The 17909-nt window shown below is 53.0% G+C and overlaps 2 protein-coding genes across 2 annotated transcripts in view; one reads left to right on the forward strand and one right to left on the reverse strand.

The window, feature by feature from the left end:
* The window catches only part of TMPRSS9 (transmembrane serine protease 9), a 29159-nt gene extending 13170 nt beyond the window's left edge, over window positions 1–15989 (forward strand). The window contains exons 9-18 of the mRNA XM_066343063.1: window positions 3298–3434; window positions 4201–4519; window positions 6622–6793; window positions 7417–7688; window positions 8261–8397; window positions 8936–9335; window positions 13642–13813; window positions 14464–14729; window positions 14832–14968; window positions 15510–15989. Of these exons, the coding sequence (XP_066199160.1) occupies window positions 3298–3434; window positions 4201–4519; window positions 6622–6793; window positions 7417–7688; window positions 8261–8397; window positions 8936–9335; window positions 13642–13813; window positions 14464–14729; window positions 14832–14968; window positions 15510–15671 (2174 nt within the window). The 3' untranslated portion in view covers window positions 15672–15989. The remainder of the gene's footprint in view (window positions 1–3297; window positions 3435–4200; window positions 4520–6621; window positions 6794–7416; window positions 7689–8260; window positions 8398–8935; window positions 9336–13641; window positions 13814–14463; window positions 14730–14831; window positions 14969–15509) is intronic.
* Window positions 15990–16142: 153 nt separating this feature from the next.
* On the reverse strand, window positions 16143–17123 carry TIMM13 (translocase of inner mitochondrial membrane 13). The gene is made up of 3 exons (XM_066343050.1): window positions 16939–17123; window positions 16787–16855; window positions 16143–16635 (listed from the first exon to the last, which is right to left on the reverse strand). Exons 1-3 carry the CDS (start codon window positions 17056–17058, stop codon window positions 16537–16539), a joined length of 288 nt encoding a protein of 95 aa, XP_066199147.1. The 5' UTR covers window positions 17059–17123; the 3' UTR covers window positions 16143–16536.
* Window positions 17124–17909: the final 786 nt, after the last annotated feature.

Raw genomic sequence — 17909 nt, forward strand, 5'->3', positions numbered from 1 at the left:
AAAGGAAGGGAGGGGGAGAGAGAGAGAGAAACATTGATTTGTTGTTCCACTCATTTATGCATTCATTGGTTGATTCTTTTTTTCTTTTTCTTTTTAAATTTTTCCATTGATTTGAGCGAGAGAGAGAGGGATGAAGGAAGAGAGAAAAGTATCAACTCATTTTACTTAGTTGTTCCATTTAGATGTGTACTCATTGATTGCTTCTTGTATGTGCCCTGACTGGGGGTCGAACCAGTGACCTCTGGCATGCTGGGTCAACACTTTATCTACTGAGCCACCCGTCCAGGGCCCATTATTTGATTCTTGTATGTGCCCTGACTGGGGATCGAACTCATAACCTTGACAAATCAGGATGATTTTCTAACAAATTGAGCTAGTTGGTAAGGGCTAAAAAATGTTTCTAATTTTCGGTCCAGTAGCTATCAGTCCAGTAGTCATAATATCTGCTTTCTTGTCATTTTTACAAACAGTTCTTTGGGACATAACTAGGCCTAGTCCAAAGGTTATTTTGCCCTGGTTTTTTAAATGTACCAATAAAACTTTATTTATAAAAAACAAGCAGTGAAAATTCAATTTTAAAAGAAAACATGCAGTGGGTCGTTATCTGGCCTGAGGGTTATAGCTTGCTGACTCCTGCTCTAAATCATAATGAGAGGTTAATGGAAACAAAAATATTTCAGATAGCTATTTTGTCCTGTTTTAACATTCCAAGGTTTGAGGATAAGACATTCAAGGCAGCTCCTCTGGGATGGTGCTCTGACTCCATTTTAAAGTGGCTCCAGCCTGGCCTGTGGTGGTGCAGTGCATAAGGCATCAACCTGGAACACTGAGGTTGCTGGTTCGAAGCCCTGGGCTTGTCCGGTCAAGGTACATACAATAAATAATCAATGAACAACTAAAGTGAAGGAGCTATGAGTTGATACTTCTCGCTCCCCCACCCCAATCTCTGTAAAATCAATAAACAAAATCTTTTAAAAAATAAATAAAAATAAAAAAATAAAGTGGCTCCATGCCCTGGCCTGGGACACAGTGGATAGAGCATCATCCCAGAGTGTTAAGGTTGCCAGTTCCATCCTGGGGTTGCCAGTTTCTGGTTCAAGCCCTGGTCAGGGCACATAGGAGAAGCAATCAGTGGCTGCACAACTAAGTGGGACAAGTTCATGCCTCTCTCTCTCTCCCCCTCTCCGTCCCACCTCAAGTCCTCTCCCTCAAAATAAACAAATAAATAAAATGGCTCCATATTTTGGACAAACGTATATTAGACAAGGTATCTTTAAACAGAAACACACAAAACACAAGGTTATGTATCGACTGCTCGAGGAAAATGTTGTGACCAGACCCTGAATTTCCCTAGGAACAGTAGTAGTTCCATATTCACGAATCCAGTGTTCATGGTGAATTTAGAGAACAGAACTCCCTCAAATAATGAAAACCGATTGTGCTTGGATAGCGGTAAGTGCTGGGGAGGAAACCAACAGAATGCTGCAAAAGAAAAATATGAATTGAGGGTGGGAGGAACAGCCTTAGGAGAGGGCCCAAGAAGGTGACACTTCAGCTAAGACCTAGCTAATGAAGCCAACCCAGTCAGGGGACTGGAGAAAGTCCCATCATTGAAAGAAATTCTCTTGGACAACACTGGTCCAGGACATTCTAGAACTACTGTGTCCAATATCCAACATAGTACCCACTGGCCTTAGACCAGTTCATCAGGTATACAGGTTTTTTTTATTTTGTTTTGTTTTTAAATTTTATTTATTTATTTATTTATTTATTACAGAAACAGAGAGTGAGTCAGAGAGAGGGATAGACAGGGACAGACAGACAGGAACGGAGAGATGAGAAGCATCAATCATTAGTTTTTCATTGCGCGTTGCAACACCTTAGTTATTCATTGATTGCTTTCGCACATGTGCCTTGACCACGGGCCTTCAGCAGACCGAGTAACCCCTTGCTGGAACCAGCGACCTTGGGTTCAAGCTGGTGAGCCTTGCTCAAACCAGATGAGCCCGCACTCAAGCTGGCGACCTCAGGGTCTCGAACCCGGGTCCTTCCGCATCCCAGTCCGACACTCCATCCACTGCGCCACCGCCTGGTCAGGCAGGTATACAGGTTTTTGTAGACAGTGCCTGTCAATGACTCTCAAGCTTGGGGTTGGGGAGGCAGGAATCCTTGTGCAGGAAGCCCTTGGGCTTCCCAAGTTCAAGCTCTGAGAATCCAACTCCCTAGCAGGGCCCACTGGCCTATGTTTTGGGGTTTCTCAGATCTGTACCTGCCTGAGAAAATAGAAAGATCCTGGAAGATTAGGATTTTTGTGATAAGGAAGGATATTTGCCACAAGAACATAATCAGGAGAGAAAGTAATTGATGACCAAATTAAATCAATAAACATTTGAGCCCCTCCGGCTCACCAACCACTGATTCAGGGACTGAGCAGGTAGCTAAAGAGAAATTCCTGCCCACGTGGAGCTCACAGTCCAGACCATCACCATCCAGCAGAACTTATCTTGGTGATGGATGTGCTCTGTCTGTACTGCCTACTACAGGAGCTGCCAGCCCCATGAAATGTGGCCTATGCAACTAAGAAACTGAATCTTTTATTTCATTTGAATGCATTTAAATCTACATTTAAATAGCCACATGTGGTCACTGGCTACTGTATTGGACACAGCAAATCTAGGGACAGTAAATACTAAACAAGTTAGATTAGACAGTGATGTAGCAATGGAGAAAAATCATCAGGATGGGGATGGGAGAGGAGGCTGCAATTTTAAATAGGGAGGTAAGGAAAGGCCTCCTTGAAAAGGAGATGAAGGAAGAAGGCAAGCAGATTCCATGGGACAATCATGCTAGGCAGCTGGACCAGGATGTACAAAGGCCCCGAGGTAGGTCATCCAGTCTTGGGCATTTAGGCCGAGTCAGGGGGGACATGCCCTAGAGGGTTTAAGCAAAAACAAGGATATAATCTGATTTCATGTTTAGCCAATATGGCACTGGCTGCCGAGCAAAGAAAAAATTTCAGCAGGGTAGGACTAGGGTAACAGCAGATGCAGGTAAGGGGAGAGGAGATGTGCAGCTCAGCCTTGGGGTGTTAACCTGGGCACCGCTTAGCTGTCCAGTGTTAGTGGGCATTTGTGGAGCGTTTTCTCTTTGCTGGTTTCTAAGGCTGGCGCCGCAGCGTCTCTGCTTGCAGCTGGGGCAACTGAGGCACAGAGAAGAGATGTTCTTCAGCATTCCAATTCACAGAGACTGCCAGGGGCCTTGGAATGCTCACTCACTTGTTTCTCCTGTTCCGGGCAGTGATCAAGCCAGAGATGCTGCAGAAAGCCACCGTGGAGCTGCTGGACCAGACCCTGTGCGCCGGCCTGTACGGCAGCTCACTCACTGACCGAATGGTGTGCGCCGGCTACCTGGATGGCAAGGTGGATTCTTGCCAGGTGAGCCCTGGTGCCCAAAGGAGCCCCAGGCAACAGCTCACCCATGGAGGCTGGCTGGGGAAGGCCCCCAGCTTTCCGCCCCAGGGCCTGCCTCTCCAGAACAGGGAGTCCTCACAGTTTCTGGACCCCCACTAGGATATTCCCTGCTTGATTCTTAGCACAGCTCTGGATTTCCTTCTTGTAGTTTATATTTTTGTTTTCATTTCTAAAGCCTGGTGGGTGAGGAGAGAATGCTACGTGTGCTCAGGTTGCCATATCAAAACCAGAACCTGGAGGAAATGTTGGGAAATAATAAGAGAGTGCTTTGCTTGAGAATTTAAGAGTCAGGGTAAACTGTGTATGAGCAGAAGGCAGAGGATCACAGGACAGGATAAGTGAAGGCCGATCAGGCACGCCAGGAGAATGCCGTAGCAGCCGGTGAGCTGTCTGGAGGCTCGAGCAGGGCAGCCATACTGTCAGCCTAAGTAAAGGGTGACATTATTGATTAGCAGGGGACAGGATGTTGCTGATTGGGGTTGGGTTTTTAACTGCTAGAGGTAGAACTGAAAGAGATCTTAAAAGTCCTATAGCCCAACTGTCCTATCTTATTTTTACAAAAGAGGAAACGGAGGTTCTGAGATGTGAATTATCTCAGACATTTTCTCTGCGAGCTTGTGTGGGGAGCGCTCCCCATCCAGGGACCGTTCTTTGACCCTGAAGCTCTGGGACTTGGATTGGCTGAGACCAGGGAGCCCTGACCCCCTGAGGGTGTGCCTTTATCTCCTAGGGTGACTCAGGAGGCCCCCTGGTCTGCGAAGAGCCTTCTGGCAGGTTCTTTCTGGCTGGCATCGTGAGCTGGGGCATAGGTTGTGCGGAAGCCCGGCGTCCAGGGGTCTATGCTCGAGTGACCAGGCTGCGAGACTGGATCCTGGAGGCGATTGCTCTGGCAAACAAGCCTCCCGTCCCCACAGCGGCTCCTGCCTCTGCCATCCCCAGTACCGCCTGGCCCACCAGTCCCAAGAGCCGGGTGGTCGACACCCCCACCAAACCCACAGTGGCTCCCAGCTCTGCACCTCTGGACTCAGTGACCGCCTCTAGGCCACAAGGTATTTCCTGGGGAGACAGGTAAAAGTAGGTGTCTGCTCCCTGCTGGGTCGTATCAGTTGGTACTGACTTCCTAAAGCACTGCATGGGAAAGAGATGAGTGATTGATCAGTGATGTCTGTCATGAGAACAGACTAAGAAACACATGTGGGCATTCTTCAGATTTATGGCCTGGCAAAGGTAAACAGTCCAATAGGGTAAACATAGAATAACCCACAGGTCAACAGGGGGCTAGTGACCATAACTCCAGGACCAGGGTGGGAGAGAGACTAACTTTGAGTTTGCACATGTGGTTAACCTTCCAGAAATACCACTTACATACAGCACATATATGTACTTTTTTTTTTTTTTTTTTGTATTTTTCTGAAGTTTGAAACGGGGAGGCAGTCAGACAGACTCCTACATGCATCCACCCAGCATGCCCACCAGGGGGTGATGCTCTGCCCATCTGGGGCACTGCTCTGTTGCAACCAGAGCCATTCTAGCGCCTGAGGCAGAGGCCACAGAGCCATCCTCAGCGCCCAGGCCAACTTTGCTCCAGTGGAGTCTTGGCTGCGGGAGGGGAAGAGAGAGACAGAGAGGAAGGAGAGGGGGAGGGGTGGAGAAGCAGATGGGCGCTTCTCCTGTGTGCCCCGGCTGGGAATTGAACCCGGGACTCCTGCACGCCAGGCCGACGCTCTACCAGTGAGCCAACCGGCCAGGGCCCATATATGTACATTTTAATATCCAAGAATTATTTTTTTTTTCAAAATTTTCCCAGACATGCTTTACATACTTCTTTTTCCATGTAAAATCAGCTTATCCAGGGTTTTACTTTTATTTATTTTTAAAAATTTTTTTAATATTATTTTATTTATTCATTTTTAGAGAGGAGAGAGAGAGACAGAGACAGAGAGAGAGGAGAGACAGAGAGAGAGAAGGGGGGAGGAGCTGGAAGCATCAACTCCCATATGTGCCTTGACCAGGCAAGCCCAGGGTTTCGAACCGGCGACCTCAGCATTTCCAGGTCAATGCTTTATCCACTGCGCCACCACAGGTCAGGCCTTTTATTTTATTTTTAATTGTGGTGACACATAACATAAAATTAACCATAGTAAACATTTTTGAGTGTCCAATTCAGTAGCGTTAAGTTATTCACCTTGTTGGCCCTGGGTCTGGAAACACATTCTACATCTGTCTTTACTTTGAAGTTTCCAAGGACCCAGGTCCGGTCACAGTCCAGATGTGATATTGATCCTCCTTTATGGTCCCACAAACCTACAATACTCTGAGCCTATCAACACTCTGCTTCATCTAAATGTCTCCTGCACCCCACCCTGTCCCAGGATCCCATAATAACCTGATAACCTGACTTTCCCTTTGTTTGGTGAGCCCCCCCACATGGTTCTGGGGTATTGGCTCCCTCCTTACAGCAAGCCCATAAACCTGACCTTGGGGGTTTCAGGTCTGTGTCTGGTGGGGCTTCAGCTGATGGGGAAAGAGTGCTCTATAATTTTATCTTCGGGTTTTTTTTTTGTGGTTTTTTAAATTCATTGAAAGAAGGGGAGGCAGAGACAGACTCCTGCATGCGCCCTGACCATAATCCACCCAGCAAGCCCACTAGGGCACAACGCTCTGCCCATCTGGGGCATTGCTTGGTTGCTCAGCAACTGAGCTCTTCATAGCGCCTGAGGCAGAGGCCATCCTCAGCACCCGAGGCCAACTTGCTCCAATCGAGCCATGGCTACAGGAGGGGAAGAGAGAGAGAGAGAGAGAGAGAAGTAAGAGGGGAAAGAGTAGAGAAGAAGATGGGCACTTCTGTGTGCCCTGACCAGAAATCGAACCCAGGACATCCACATGCCTAGCCAACACTATCACTGAGCCAAATGGCCAGGGCCTTATCTTCTTGTTTTTAACTATGCCCCCAGCTGTCATATACTTGCTTCAAGACCTTAAGACACTAGGGTACTTTCAAGCCTCAGTTTATCCATCTGTATAATGGGGGTGATTTGCCCCGGCCCAGTCAGAGCCAGGAGGCTATGCCCTGGTGTCCTGAGGCCCTCTGATTCCAGGTGCTCCCACTCTGAGCTAAGGCACCCAGGCCCTCTTCTCTGTCCCTCCACAGAGTGCGGTGCCAGGCCAGCAATGGAGAAGCCCACCCGGATCGTGGGTGGGTTCGGAGCCACAGCTGGGGAGGTACCCTGGCAGGTCAGCCTGAAGGAGGGTTCCAGGCACTTCTGCGGAGCAACTGTGGTAGGGGACCGCTGGCTGCTGTCGGCAGCCCACTGCTTCAACCAGTAAGGCCAACCTTGGTTCAGGAAGACTGCTCAGCTCCCCCTATCATCACTGGGTCCCCTTCCCCGCAGCCCTAGCAAATCCCCATGGGTTCAGAAACCATTTATGACCAAACATGTGGCCAGCTGTGCACTAGGGTGGCCACAGCAGAGGCAGCCTCTCCTCAGCCCTCACTCTACCTAGGTTCGTGGTCTAGTGTCTGGATGTCTGGTTACAAATGAGAAGGGGGAACATGAAGGAGAAGAAAAGGCTCTCAAGGAGCCATCTCACGGGCCTGGGCCTGGGCTGCAGCTTCTGGGAGGATAAGCTGTTGAGCTGGTCCTCAGGGAACAAATAAGGGCTAACTGGGGAGGAGACAGGGCCCCTTCCCCTTTGCTGCAGAGCCAGGCGACACTGACCTTTGAGAGTCATAAAGCTGGAGGGGCCTCTTGTGATGCTGGGCCAACTCCCTCTTGTTACAGACCAGGACTCTCTGCCCTGCCCCCAGCCCCTCAGCCTGGGACTGCTTTGGAGGAGTAGCTATGCTGCTCCTCCATTCTCCTGGTGCCCCTCCCCAGAGCCCGGGCCCTGCAGCTCCTGGCTGCCTGGGGGCAGCAGGGTTGTCTGAGCAACCCCTTGTCAGCAGCACAAAAGTGGAGCTGGTGCAGGCCCACCTGGGTACAGTGTCTCTCATGGGCATCGGCGGGAGCCCAGTGAAAATGGGGATCAAGAGGACAGTGCTGCACCCCCAGTACAACCCCAGCATCCTGGACTTTGATGTGGCCGTCCTGGAGCTGTCGGGGTCTCTGGTCTTCAACAAGTACATCCAGCCCGTCTGCCTGCCCCTGGCCATCCAGAAGTTCCCTGTGGGCCGGAAGTGCATGATCTCCGGATGGGGTAACACACAGGAGGGGAATGGTGAGTCCCGAGAGGGTTCTATGCTCCCACTGCCTGTAAACCGCTGGCCTCTGCATCCTTTAGGGTTGCAAACTCCAGCCATGGTCCCAGTGTGGCTGCTTCCTATATGTGGAATTCTCCTGGCACACAGCTATGCCCATTTGTTTACTGATGGCCCATGGTGTCCTTCCTGCTACAAAAGCAGAGCTGAGTAGTCCTGACAGAGACTGGCCTGTAAAGCCAAAAATACTTGCTGGCTCTTTCTAGAAAACGTTTCAGAACTTTGTGCTGTACCCTTCAGAGCCCCCAAGAGTTAATGCTTCCTTCAAAAACTCAGAACTCCCCACAGTTCACCCAACGTACTAGGGAATCTGCTTGGGGACAGTGGCGAGATCCTAGGGCTCTGAGTTGGGACTCTGGGCTCCATTTCCTTCTTGCTTATGACTCAGTTTCCCTGCAACACCATAAACCTTGGTTTCTTCAGCTGTAGGATGGGGATGGTACCTTTCAGAGCTAGACCAGATAGTGAACGGTGATCACTCTGGAAATGTCATTGGTGGTGATGGTGTTGAGGCATCTCTTTTTCCTGACAGCAACGAAGCCAGACACTCTACAGCGAGCGTCCGTGGGCATCATAGACCAGAAGGCGTGCAGTGCCCTCTACAACTTCTCACTCACAGACAGGATGCTCTGTGCCGGCTTCCTGGAGGGCAAGGTCGACTCCTGCCAGGTAACATCCAAAGGGGGAGTAGGCGGGAGTCAAATGAAGTGGCCACACCCTTCCACCTGGCAATGCTATGGGTATGGACTCAAGGATAGAAGGAAAAGAATTTTCAGTGCAGGGAAAATCCAGAGATGAACTAAATGTCTTTAAATGCGTAATTTAGAGAAATTATAGTATTCCCAAGCAGAAGATGAGATAGCAATTTAAAAGTATGTGGTAGGTATATACAAAATGTATATATGTTTAAATATATCTATATATACATATTTAAAGTCAAATTTTATATACACACATATTTAAAAAGATGTATAGTGTATACTAACTGAAAAGAAAATCTAACTACAGATTAGTACATGTATGACCACACTGTCCAACAGGATTCGCTCCTGGGGAGATGGGCATGGGGATGAGGGTAGGCTGTCCCTGTCCCTGTGGCCCTGTGGCCTTATGCCTTGTCCTCTTGTTCCCCTGATAGGCCTCTCCCTGTGAGAATGCAGAGCAGTGCCAGATGGTCATAACCAGCCCTCTTTCCTTTGTTTTTTAGGGTGACTCTGGGGGCCCCTTGGCCTGTGAGGAGACCCCTGGCGTGTTTTATCTGGCGGGTATTGTCAGCTGGGGGATTGGCTGTGCTCAGGCTAAGAAACCTGGCGTGTATGCTCGAATCACCAAGCTGAAGGGTTGGATCCTGGACGTCATGTCCTCCCACCCTCTCCCCAAGCCTGCCCCCTCCACCACGAGGATGCCTGCCACCACCATGCATATCCCCAGGACAATGGCTGGCCTCACAGTCCTAGGGGTCACAGCCAGCAGACCCACACTCCAGACCACCAGCAGGGCAACCAGCCCACCTGCCAACAGGACTACCCCTGCCATGAGCACCACTGCTAGGGGACAGACACCACTTCCAAATGCCTCACGGACCACCAAGGACTCCCAGCTACCAGGTACAGGGAGGAATGGAGTGACACGTGGGTGGCAGGGGTCCTGTTTCAGTCTATTAGGGCTGCTGTCACAACATCCACAGGCTGGGGGCTTAAACAATGGACATTTACTGTCTCCCAGTCCTGGAGGCCAGAAGTCAGCCGGAGTGTTAGCAGGGCTGGTTTCTACTGAAGCCTCTCTCCTTGGCATGTAGATAGATAGCCATCGTCTCCCTGTGTCTTCACACAGTCATCCCTCTGTGTGCCTGTCTTGATCTCTTCTTAGAAGGACACCAGTCATATTGGATTAGGACCCGCGCCAATGACCTCATTTCTCATTTTACGTTAAATACTTCTTTTTTTTTTTTTTGTATTTTTCTGAAGCTGGAAATGGGGAGAGACAGTCAGACAGACTCCCGCATGCGCCCGACCGGGATCCACCCGGCACGCCCACCAGGGGCGATGCTCTGCCCACCAGGGGGCAATGCTCTGCCCCTCTGGGGCGTCTCTCTGTTGCAACCAGAGCCACTCTAGCGCCTGGGGCAGAGGCCAAGGAGCCATCCCCAGCGCCCGGGCCATCTTTGCTCCAATGGAGCCTTGGCTGCGGGAGGGGAAGAGAGAGACAGAGAGGAAGGAGAGGGGGAGGGGTGGGGAAGCAGATGGGCGCTTCTCCTGTGTGCCCTGGCCAGGAATCGAACCCGGGACTTCTGCACGCCAGGCCGATGCTCTACCACTGAGCCAACCGGCCAGGGCCTAAATACTTCTTTAAAGGCCCTATCTCCAAATACAGTCACATCCTGAGGTCCTGGAGATCAGGGTTTTTGGTTTTGTTCTTTTTGTTGTATTTTTCCAAAGCTGGAAACGGGGAGGCAGTCAGACAGACTCCCGCATGCGCCTGACCGGGATCCACCCGGCATGCCCACCAGGGACGATGCTCTGCCCATCTTGGGGCGTTGCTCTGCCACAATCAGAGCCAGTCTAGCTGGGAATCGAGATCAGGGTTTTAACTTACGGATTTGGAGAAAACAGAAGCCAACCCATCATCCTCCTGACAGCCAGGGACATGGGCAAAGGGGCTGATTGGCAGACCTACACCATCTAGTGCAGGGGTCTCAAACTTGCGGCCCGCCGAACAATTTTGTGCGGCTCACAGACTAATCCACAAAGTTCAAAATATTTTGGATAAAATTAAGTAAGCCTAGGGGCCTACTTGTATTTTTCATTTCTCTAGCATCCTAGCTAGATATTAGCTTAGTTAACAGCAGTTGTGATGCGGAACTACAGTTTCTGGTCGTTTTGTGACACTGAGTAAACTGCATGTACGATTGTGCTTGTACTGATTTTTTTTTGTTTTCAACTGCAGTGAGAAAAGTGTTGCGTAACAGTTGCCTTTTGTAGACCTAGTGCGGCCCGCCGAACGGCTGTGATCTTGCTCTTCGGCCTACATGCTGAGTTGAGTTTGAGACCCCTGATCTAGTGGCAAGTGCCTTAATCTGCAGACACTGTTGGCTCCCATTTTTAAAAGGAAACTTCAGGAACGCCAAGGTGTACAGGGGAGACCCTGATGGAGAGTGTCCATCAGAGGAGTTTTCTGTCCACTCACCCGATGCTCATAAAGCCCTCCTCTGTGCCAGACCCCATGCTAAGCTCAATGCAGCAGGAAACCAGAAGGTAGAGAAAGAAACTCATAATAGCATGGCACGTCATCAGGAGTGAAAGGGAGGCAAAGCTAAACAAAGCTGGGCATGAAGTTGGCTTGTCTCCCAGGTTCCCGCTGTGGGCTCAGGGGGGTGTCTAACTGGCCAGTACAGAGAATGTACCCCTGAGATCTTTCCACTCGTGTCTAAAATGCTGAGTTCACTTTTATTAACTATTAAACAGAACTATATGTGGGTGAAAAATAAAGCCCCATTAAATATGGGCAACTTTATATGGCTCAAGCTAAGACTAAGTGAGCAGAAGCCACCTGTAGTGCCTGGGGGACTAAAGAGAAAACACTCTTGCCTTGGCCGGATAGCTCGGTTGGTTAGAGCGTTGTCTTGTAGCACAGAGAAAACACTCTTTAGTCTTCCGCATGACATGGGACATGAACTTGATGCTCTCACATCCAGATTCTGTGGACTATGTCAGGGCTCCTTTCATTGAGGTGGGGAGGCAGGGAGGCAGGGACCAAGCTGCTCCTGAGGAGCCCCTTAATGGGGCAGAAGCTCAGCACACAGGCTGCCTGTCTGTGCAGGCTGCACCCAGCTTCCTTCTTACTGCGGACTTTCCTCATACTTCCCAGTCCCAAGTGTCCTGTCATCTTCATGGTGACTCTTACAGAAACTGATGCAGACAGATTTCTTTGCCTCTTTCCTCTATCATCAGTCCCCCTCCTTGGGCCTCCCCTAGCTCCACACTGTCCTTCAGGTCATGGGTGGGTAGTGATGTGTGTGTGTAACAACCCCATTACAGAGAAGTTGGGGGGAAACTACCCATAATCCCACTGCCCTATCATGTCCTTTGTGATGTGTCACGAGGGTTTTTACCTTTTCTCTCTGAACATCTTCATACAGTATCCTGGCTCCATCAGTCTAAGTCACCCAGACACAGACCTGAACCCATCAAGTGAGATTTATGGACTCTGCAGAGAGGCAGCTCACACAACAGAGGAACAGGGCCGGCTCCCAAACAAAGCAAGTCAGGTTATCAGGAAGTCAGGATCTAGGAACAAAGTGGGGTATAGGTGACCTTGAAACAAAGTGATTTTCATGGGCTCAGACCAAAGCAGACCTTGTGCCAAGGGCCTGGATGTGGCTTTAGAGGGTGAGGAGGATCTGGGTCCTGTCTCCTAGGAAACCACAGTTAGAAAAAAGGTGAGGCCCTGGCCGGTTGGCTCAGCGGTAGAGCGTCGGCCTGGCGTGCGGGGCACCCGGGTTCGATTCCCGGCTAGGGCACATAGGAGAAGCGCCCATTTGCTTCTCCACCCCCCCTCCTTCCTCTCTGTCTCTCTCTTCCCCTCCCGCAGCCAAGGCTCCATTGGAGCAAAGATGGCCCGGGCGCTGGGGATGGCTCCTTGGCCTCTGCCCCAGGCGCTAGAGTGGCTCTGGTTGCAACAGAGAGACGCCCCAGAGGGACAGAGCATCGCCCCCTGGTGGGCAGAGCGTTGCCCCTGGTGGGCGTGCTGGGTGGATCCCGGTCGGGCGCATGCGGGAGTCTGTCTGACTGTCTCTCCCCTTTTCCAGCTTCAGAAAAATACAAAAAAAAAAAAAGAATAAAGGTGATATGTTGATCCTGGAACCCCCTTATCTGAACCCTGCCCCTGGACTGGAAATCAAGGCAGAGTTTCAGTGACTGACCCTCTGGGCCAGAGGGGGACCTTTCCTTCACAGCATTTTCTGTCAGTCTGGGTTTAGGGCACAAGAAAAGGCGGTGCTCAATACTGTATAACTGTAACTGTTCTCCGGAGAAAGTGTTTCCTGTTAGCTCTCCAGCTAGCTTTATCTGGGTCTGGCCTCTAGCCTGATGATTTTCACTTTTCCAGTAGCTACAGGCTGTGAGTTTTTGAGGGCTCAGAGATGAACGAAGGCCTGGAATGGCATGCATTGTCCACCGTGAGGGCAGGGTTTCCACAAGGGGAGACTGCAGCTTCTGCCAGGTTCCCTAGGCCTCTTGGTCCTGGGCAAGGTCCTGTGTCAGGAGGATAGGGGCAGTGGGGCTAGTAAGGATAGGGCAGGTGGTCTTGTCACCCTCTCTCCTTCCTGGTGAGGCCAGGGAAGGAGGGCCTTTCCTAAACCTGGAATGAGGTAGGAGAGGGGCTAAGAAGGGGGCTCCAGAGTGGACAGTGCTCTGTGGGAATCAGGTGGGTAGCAGTGGATGATAATGGTCCCTGCGGCACCCTCTTGAAACCATCCTTGTGCCTTCTACAATTGTGTGCTGAAGGGGGGAGGGCAGTGTCACAGCCTGGAGGGTGTCTGGGAAGACAAGCTGGCACAGCAGCTGGGACATGGTAGGGCCCTCCTGTGCAGTGCCAATGGGTGTGCAAAGGTCCTGGGCCAGCAGGGAACCTGGTTTCTAAAGGACTGAGATGCCTGCGAAGGGATGATGGTGGGAGGGGACAATATCCTAGCCCCCATCCAGGAAGAGCAGCCCCAATGCTGAAGTTATAGGAAAAATACATAAATGCATTTCAAATATTGAGAAAAGCCCAGAAGAGGTGCGTTTGTAGAACCAAGCGCCAAGTCTAGTGTTTTTTGTGCGGACTTTTTTTTGAGGGGGGTCCCCCACCTGTCAAGGGGCTGCGTGGGAGGCACTGTGCATCCATCCCAACAACCTGTGCGCTCCCCTGCAGACTGTGGCCTGGCGCCAGTGGCAGCGCTGACCAAGATCGTGGGCGGCAGCGCCGCAGGCCTTGGGGAGTGGCCATGGCAGGTAAGCCTGTGGCTGCGGCGCCGGGAGCACCGCTGCGGGGCTGTGCTGGTGGCCGAGAAGTGGCTGCTGTCGGCTGCGCACTGCTTCGACGTGTGAGTCCGGCCCACACCCAATACCCAGCCTGTTGGTGCTTCACCAGGGCTGACTTGTGGCCCCAAAACTGTCATGCTCCCACCCTTGTGACTGGGACCCACTGCAGCCCCTGCTCCATACAGCTCACCTCTGCCCACCTACCACATAGGGTTGTGGGGGCCCAGTCCAACCTCCCCTCACCCCACCCCACAAACCAAAGGGCCAGTCTTTCCTAGCCCAGGCCCAGGCTGGCTGGTGACATGGGAGCCACTGGGGAACTGTGAGGTATCTCCATCCCCCAAAGGCCACACACTGGGGAGTCCCTTCCATAGCAGTCATTCTGCAAGGTGGGCCAGGCCAGAGGCCCTACCCTCCATGGAGCCCTCTGGCCACTAGAGCCCTAATATTGAGCAGAAATGGAGTTTGTTGTGTCATATTGCCCTGGCTACATTTCAGGCTTAGGACCACCTAGCTTCCTCAGAAGGGATGACTCTTAGCCTCATTTCCAGATGAGCAACTTGGGGCCCAGAAAGGTCAAGAGCCTGGCCCAAAGTCCCTGGCCAATCCCCTGGGGCACAGGCTAGGATGTGGCCACAGCCCCACAGGGGAGAGTCTAGAGGGGCCCAGGTGGTGGGAACTGTAGTTAATGCCTCTCCCCAACATCCTGCAGCTATGGAGACCCCAAGCAGTGGGTGGCCTTCCTGGGCACGCCATTCCTGAGCAGTGCTGATGGGCAGCTGGAGCGCGTGGCACGCATCTACAAGCACCCCTTCTACAATCTTTACACGCTCGACTACGATGTGGCGCTACTGGAGCTGGTGGGGCCTGTGCACCACAGCCGCCTGGTACGGCCCATCTGCCTGCCTGAGCCTGTGCCCCGGCCCCCTGACGGGGCACGCTGCGTCATCACGGGCTGGGGCTCAGTGCGCGAGGGAGGTAGGCGAAGCCAGGCCCCGCAACCTCGGGCGTTAGCAGTTGGGGCTTCAGGAAGGCACCCAACCCGGCCTGATGGCCCCACCAGCCCCATCTCGTCCACAGGCTCTATGGTGCGGCAGCTGCAGAAGGCAGCTGTGCGTCTCCTCAGTGAGCAGGCCTGCCGCCGCTACTACCCGGTACAGATCAGCAGCCGCATGCTGTGTGCTGGCTTCCCACAGGGAGGCGTGGACAGCTGTTCAGTGAGCACAATTTAAAATTAAGATAGGGGCTCTGCTGTGTGGGGGGGTGTCCAGATCCCATCCACTGGGGAAGGAGGCTCTAAAGCCGACCAACCAGGACACACACTTACTTCAGTGCAAACTTACACTGATCAAAAAGGGAACCTTTTCCACCTGAGATTTCAATGGACTTCCATTTATTAGGCAGCCATCACGAGCCAGTTCCTAGCCCACCGCATCCTCACCATGGCCCTGAAGGGAAGGGATGGAAATAGTGTGAGGCCCTGTTCTCCTGGAGAACTAGTGACAGATGTCCACAAATGTCTGCCAAATGAATGGCTTCTCCTAGCATTGAGCTTATTTCCCGGATAATAAAAGTGAGGCTCACAGGGTTAGTCACTCACTTGGGACAATATAAGGAACCCTAGCAACACTGCTGTGGTGGCCAGCCACCTAGGGTGTGCAGATCGGGTCAGTCCCAGTCAATCCTCCCTTGGCCTGAGGGCTGCTATTGGAGAGGTGCTGGCTTGCACTGAGCGCCTTTCCTCTCTCCTCCCATCAGGGTGACGCTGGGGGACCCCTGGCCTGCAGGGAGCCATCCGGCCGGTGGGTGCTAACTGGGGTCACCAGCTGGGGCTATGGCTGTGGGCGGCCCCACTTCCCAGGTGTCTATACTCGAGTGGCTGCTGTGAGAGGCTGGATTACACAGAACATCCAGGAGTGACTGCCCATGGCTGCCCAGGCCTGGCAGGAGAGATGTGAAGGCAGAGGAACCAGCCAGCCACCAGCCTGAGAAGGGGAGTCCACCAGTCCAGGTGGTGGGTGGGGGTGCTGTGGGTAGTGGAATCCAGTTTTACTGTATATTTTGTTCCAATAAAAAAATCCCTTGTCCCTAGTTACTGGCTCAGCACCTCACATCACAACAAGAACCACTTGCCTGCCCATCATCCAGGGCTCAGAGATGGGATGAAGAATTGGGTGGGGACTGGGACAAGGCCACCCAGGGAGAGGGCTGACCCACTCCCAGCCTAATCTTCAAGGTTCCTTCTTGTGTGAACACATTCCCCAACATCCAGCCAACCAAGTAACAAGCAAGGATAAAATGGGGTGGGGGGGTGGGGGACAGAGACCGAGAGTCTGGGTAGCAGATCCAGGTACTCCAGACTGAGGCCCCCTGCAGGGAAGACACATTGGCTCTCTCTACCCTCCCCCAATTTATTTGTCAGCTCAGGTGGAGTCTGACCATACCTGCCCCCTCCAGGTTCACAGGAGAATTTTATGACCAGGGCATGAGGTTGACCAGGGCACCAACGGGAGGTGCCACTGGGCTGACACCACTTTGGGAAGTTCCAGGGCCCTCAAGTCCTCAACTACACTCGCTGGCAGGTGGGAGGTAGGCTGACGAAGGGGGATGGGGCAGAATCCCAAGTATATCATCACCACCAGTCTTCATCCTCATAAACTTCAGGCAGGCAGCACGCACACGCCGGCCCCCGCCTCACAAAGCACATTTATGGAAATCGAGCGGGGGTGGGGGTGTGGGTGGGGGCGGCCCGCGGGGGGGGGGGGCTGGGCCCAGCACATCCCGGTCACATGTTGGCTCGTTCTCGCTGCAGCCGCGAGTTGTAGGCGCGGGATACGGTATTCCAGGCGTCCATGTAGCGGTCCATGCACATGGCGATGCACTTCTGGAGGCAGGGAGGGGGCGCAGTTCAGCTCAGGATTCCCAGGATCGGTGCCTCCAACCCCTGGCAGCAGACTGCGCACGCGCAGCGGCCCCGCCACGCCGCCCTCGCCAATCCCGGCCGGCGACCCACGTCGGCCCCAAAGGTCTCTCACCTGCTCCGAATTGTCCAGGGAGCCGCCCGGCTTTCCGATGCACTTCCGGAAGCACTTGTCCGTCATCCTCTGTGGGGACAGGTAAAACCTCAGTCGCAACGCCCGCCCCCTGGCGGAGCCCGCCGCCCTCAGCCCCAGGACCTGCCCCGGACCTGCAGCAGCTCCTGCGCGTTGGCCACGGCGATCTGCACCTTCACCTGCTCCATGATGAGCCCCGGATCCAGCTTGCCGCCGCCTGAGCCCCCGAAATCCGAGCCGAAGCCACCCTCCATGGCTCCGCAAAGTCGACCGGACCGTAGTCGCGTGCGCCGACCCGTACCTGCGCCGGAAGTAGGCCGCCCATGGCTCCACGGGAAATAGAGTCCGGGTGTGCTGTGGGCGGGGCAACGGGCCGGACCACGACTCCCACAAGCCCGTCTTTACGTTGGAGCCAATATCCCTTGTTCAGACTCCAGGACAGGGTGCTGCGCAAGCAGCAGGTGGCTTTGATCTGGCGCGCGGTGGGGTACTTTCGCTCTCAAGCCCAGCTCCCAACTCATCTCACCGCACATGCGTAGGGGGTGGTGGCGCTTGTACCCTGCGTGCTACGCGAGGTTGTGTGGAGCCAGGAAAAACCCAGGCCTCCTCAACTGGTGGAGAATGCTGTCCTTGTTGGAGGGTTGGGTAGAATCAGTGCAGAAAACTAGGGTAACGGGTACTGCCAGGGAAGGTTAGGAAGTGGAGCCTGTCTGCACCTGCCTTTGGGATTCTTTTTTTTTTTTTTTTTCTGAAGCTGGAAACAGGGAGAGACCGTCAGACAGACTCCCGCATGCGCCCGACCGGGATCCACCCGGCACGCCCACCAGGGGCGATGCTCTGCCCATCCTGGGCGTCGCCATGTTGCGACCAGAGCCACTCTAGCGCCTAAGGCAGAGGCCACAGAGCCATCCCCTGCGCCCGGGCCATCTTTGCTCCAATGGAGCCTTGGCTGCGGGAGGGGAAGAGAGAGACAGAGAGGAAAGCGCGGCGTAGGGGTGGAGAAGCAAATGGGCGCTTCTGTGTGCCCTGGCCGGGAATCGAACCCGGGTCCTCCGCACGCTAGGCCGACGCTCTACCGCTGAGCCAACCGGCCAGGGTGGGATTC

This window comes from Saccopteryx leptura, chromosome 1, assembly GCF_036850995.1.
Source record: "Saccopteryx leptura isolate mSacLep1 chromosome 1, mSacLep1_pri_phased_curated, whole genome shotgun sequence".
NCBI lineage: Eukaryota > Metazoa > Chordata > Mammalia > Chiroptera > Emballonuridae > Saccopteryx > Saccopteryx leptura.

Excerpts from the sequence above, each read along its gene's own strand:
- TIMM13 (XM_066343050.1), bottom strand. The coding sequence starts at position 17,058 with ATGGAGGGTGGCTTCGGCTCGGATTTCGGGGGCTCAGGCGGCGGCAAG. Across the intron at positions 16,856-16,938 it reads ACGCGCAGGAGCTGCTGCAG|AGGATGACGGACAAGTGCTT; the intron begins GTCCGGGGCAGG and ends CTGTCCCCACAG. Across the intron at positions 16,636-16,786 it reads CCCTGGACAATTCGGAGCAG|AAGTGCATCGCCATGTGCAT; the intron begins GTGAGAGACCTT and ends CCCTGCCTCCAG.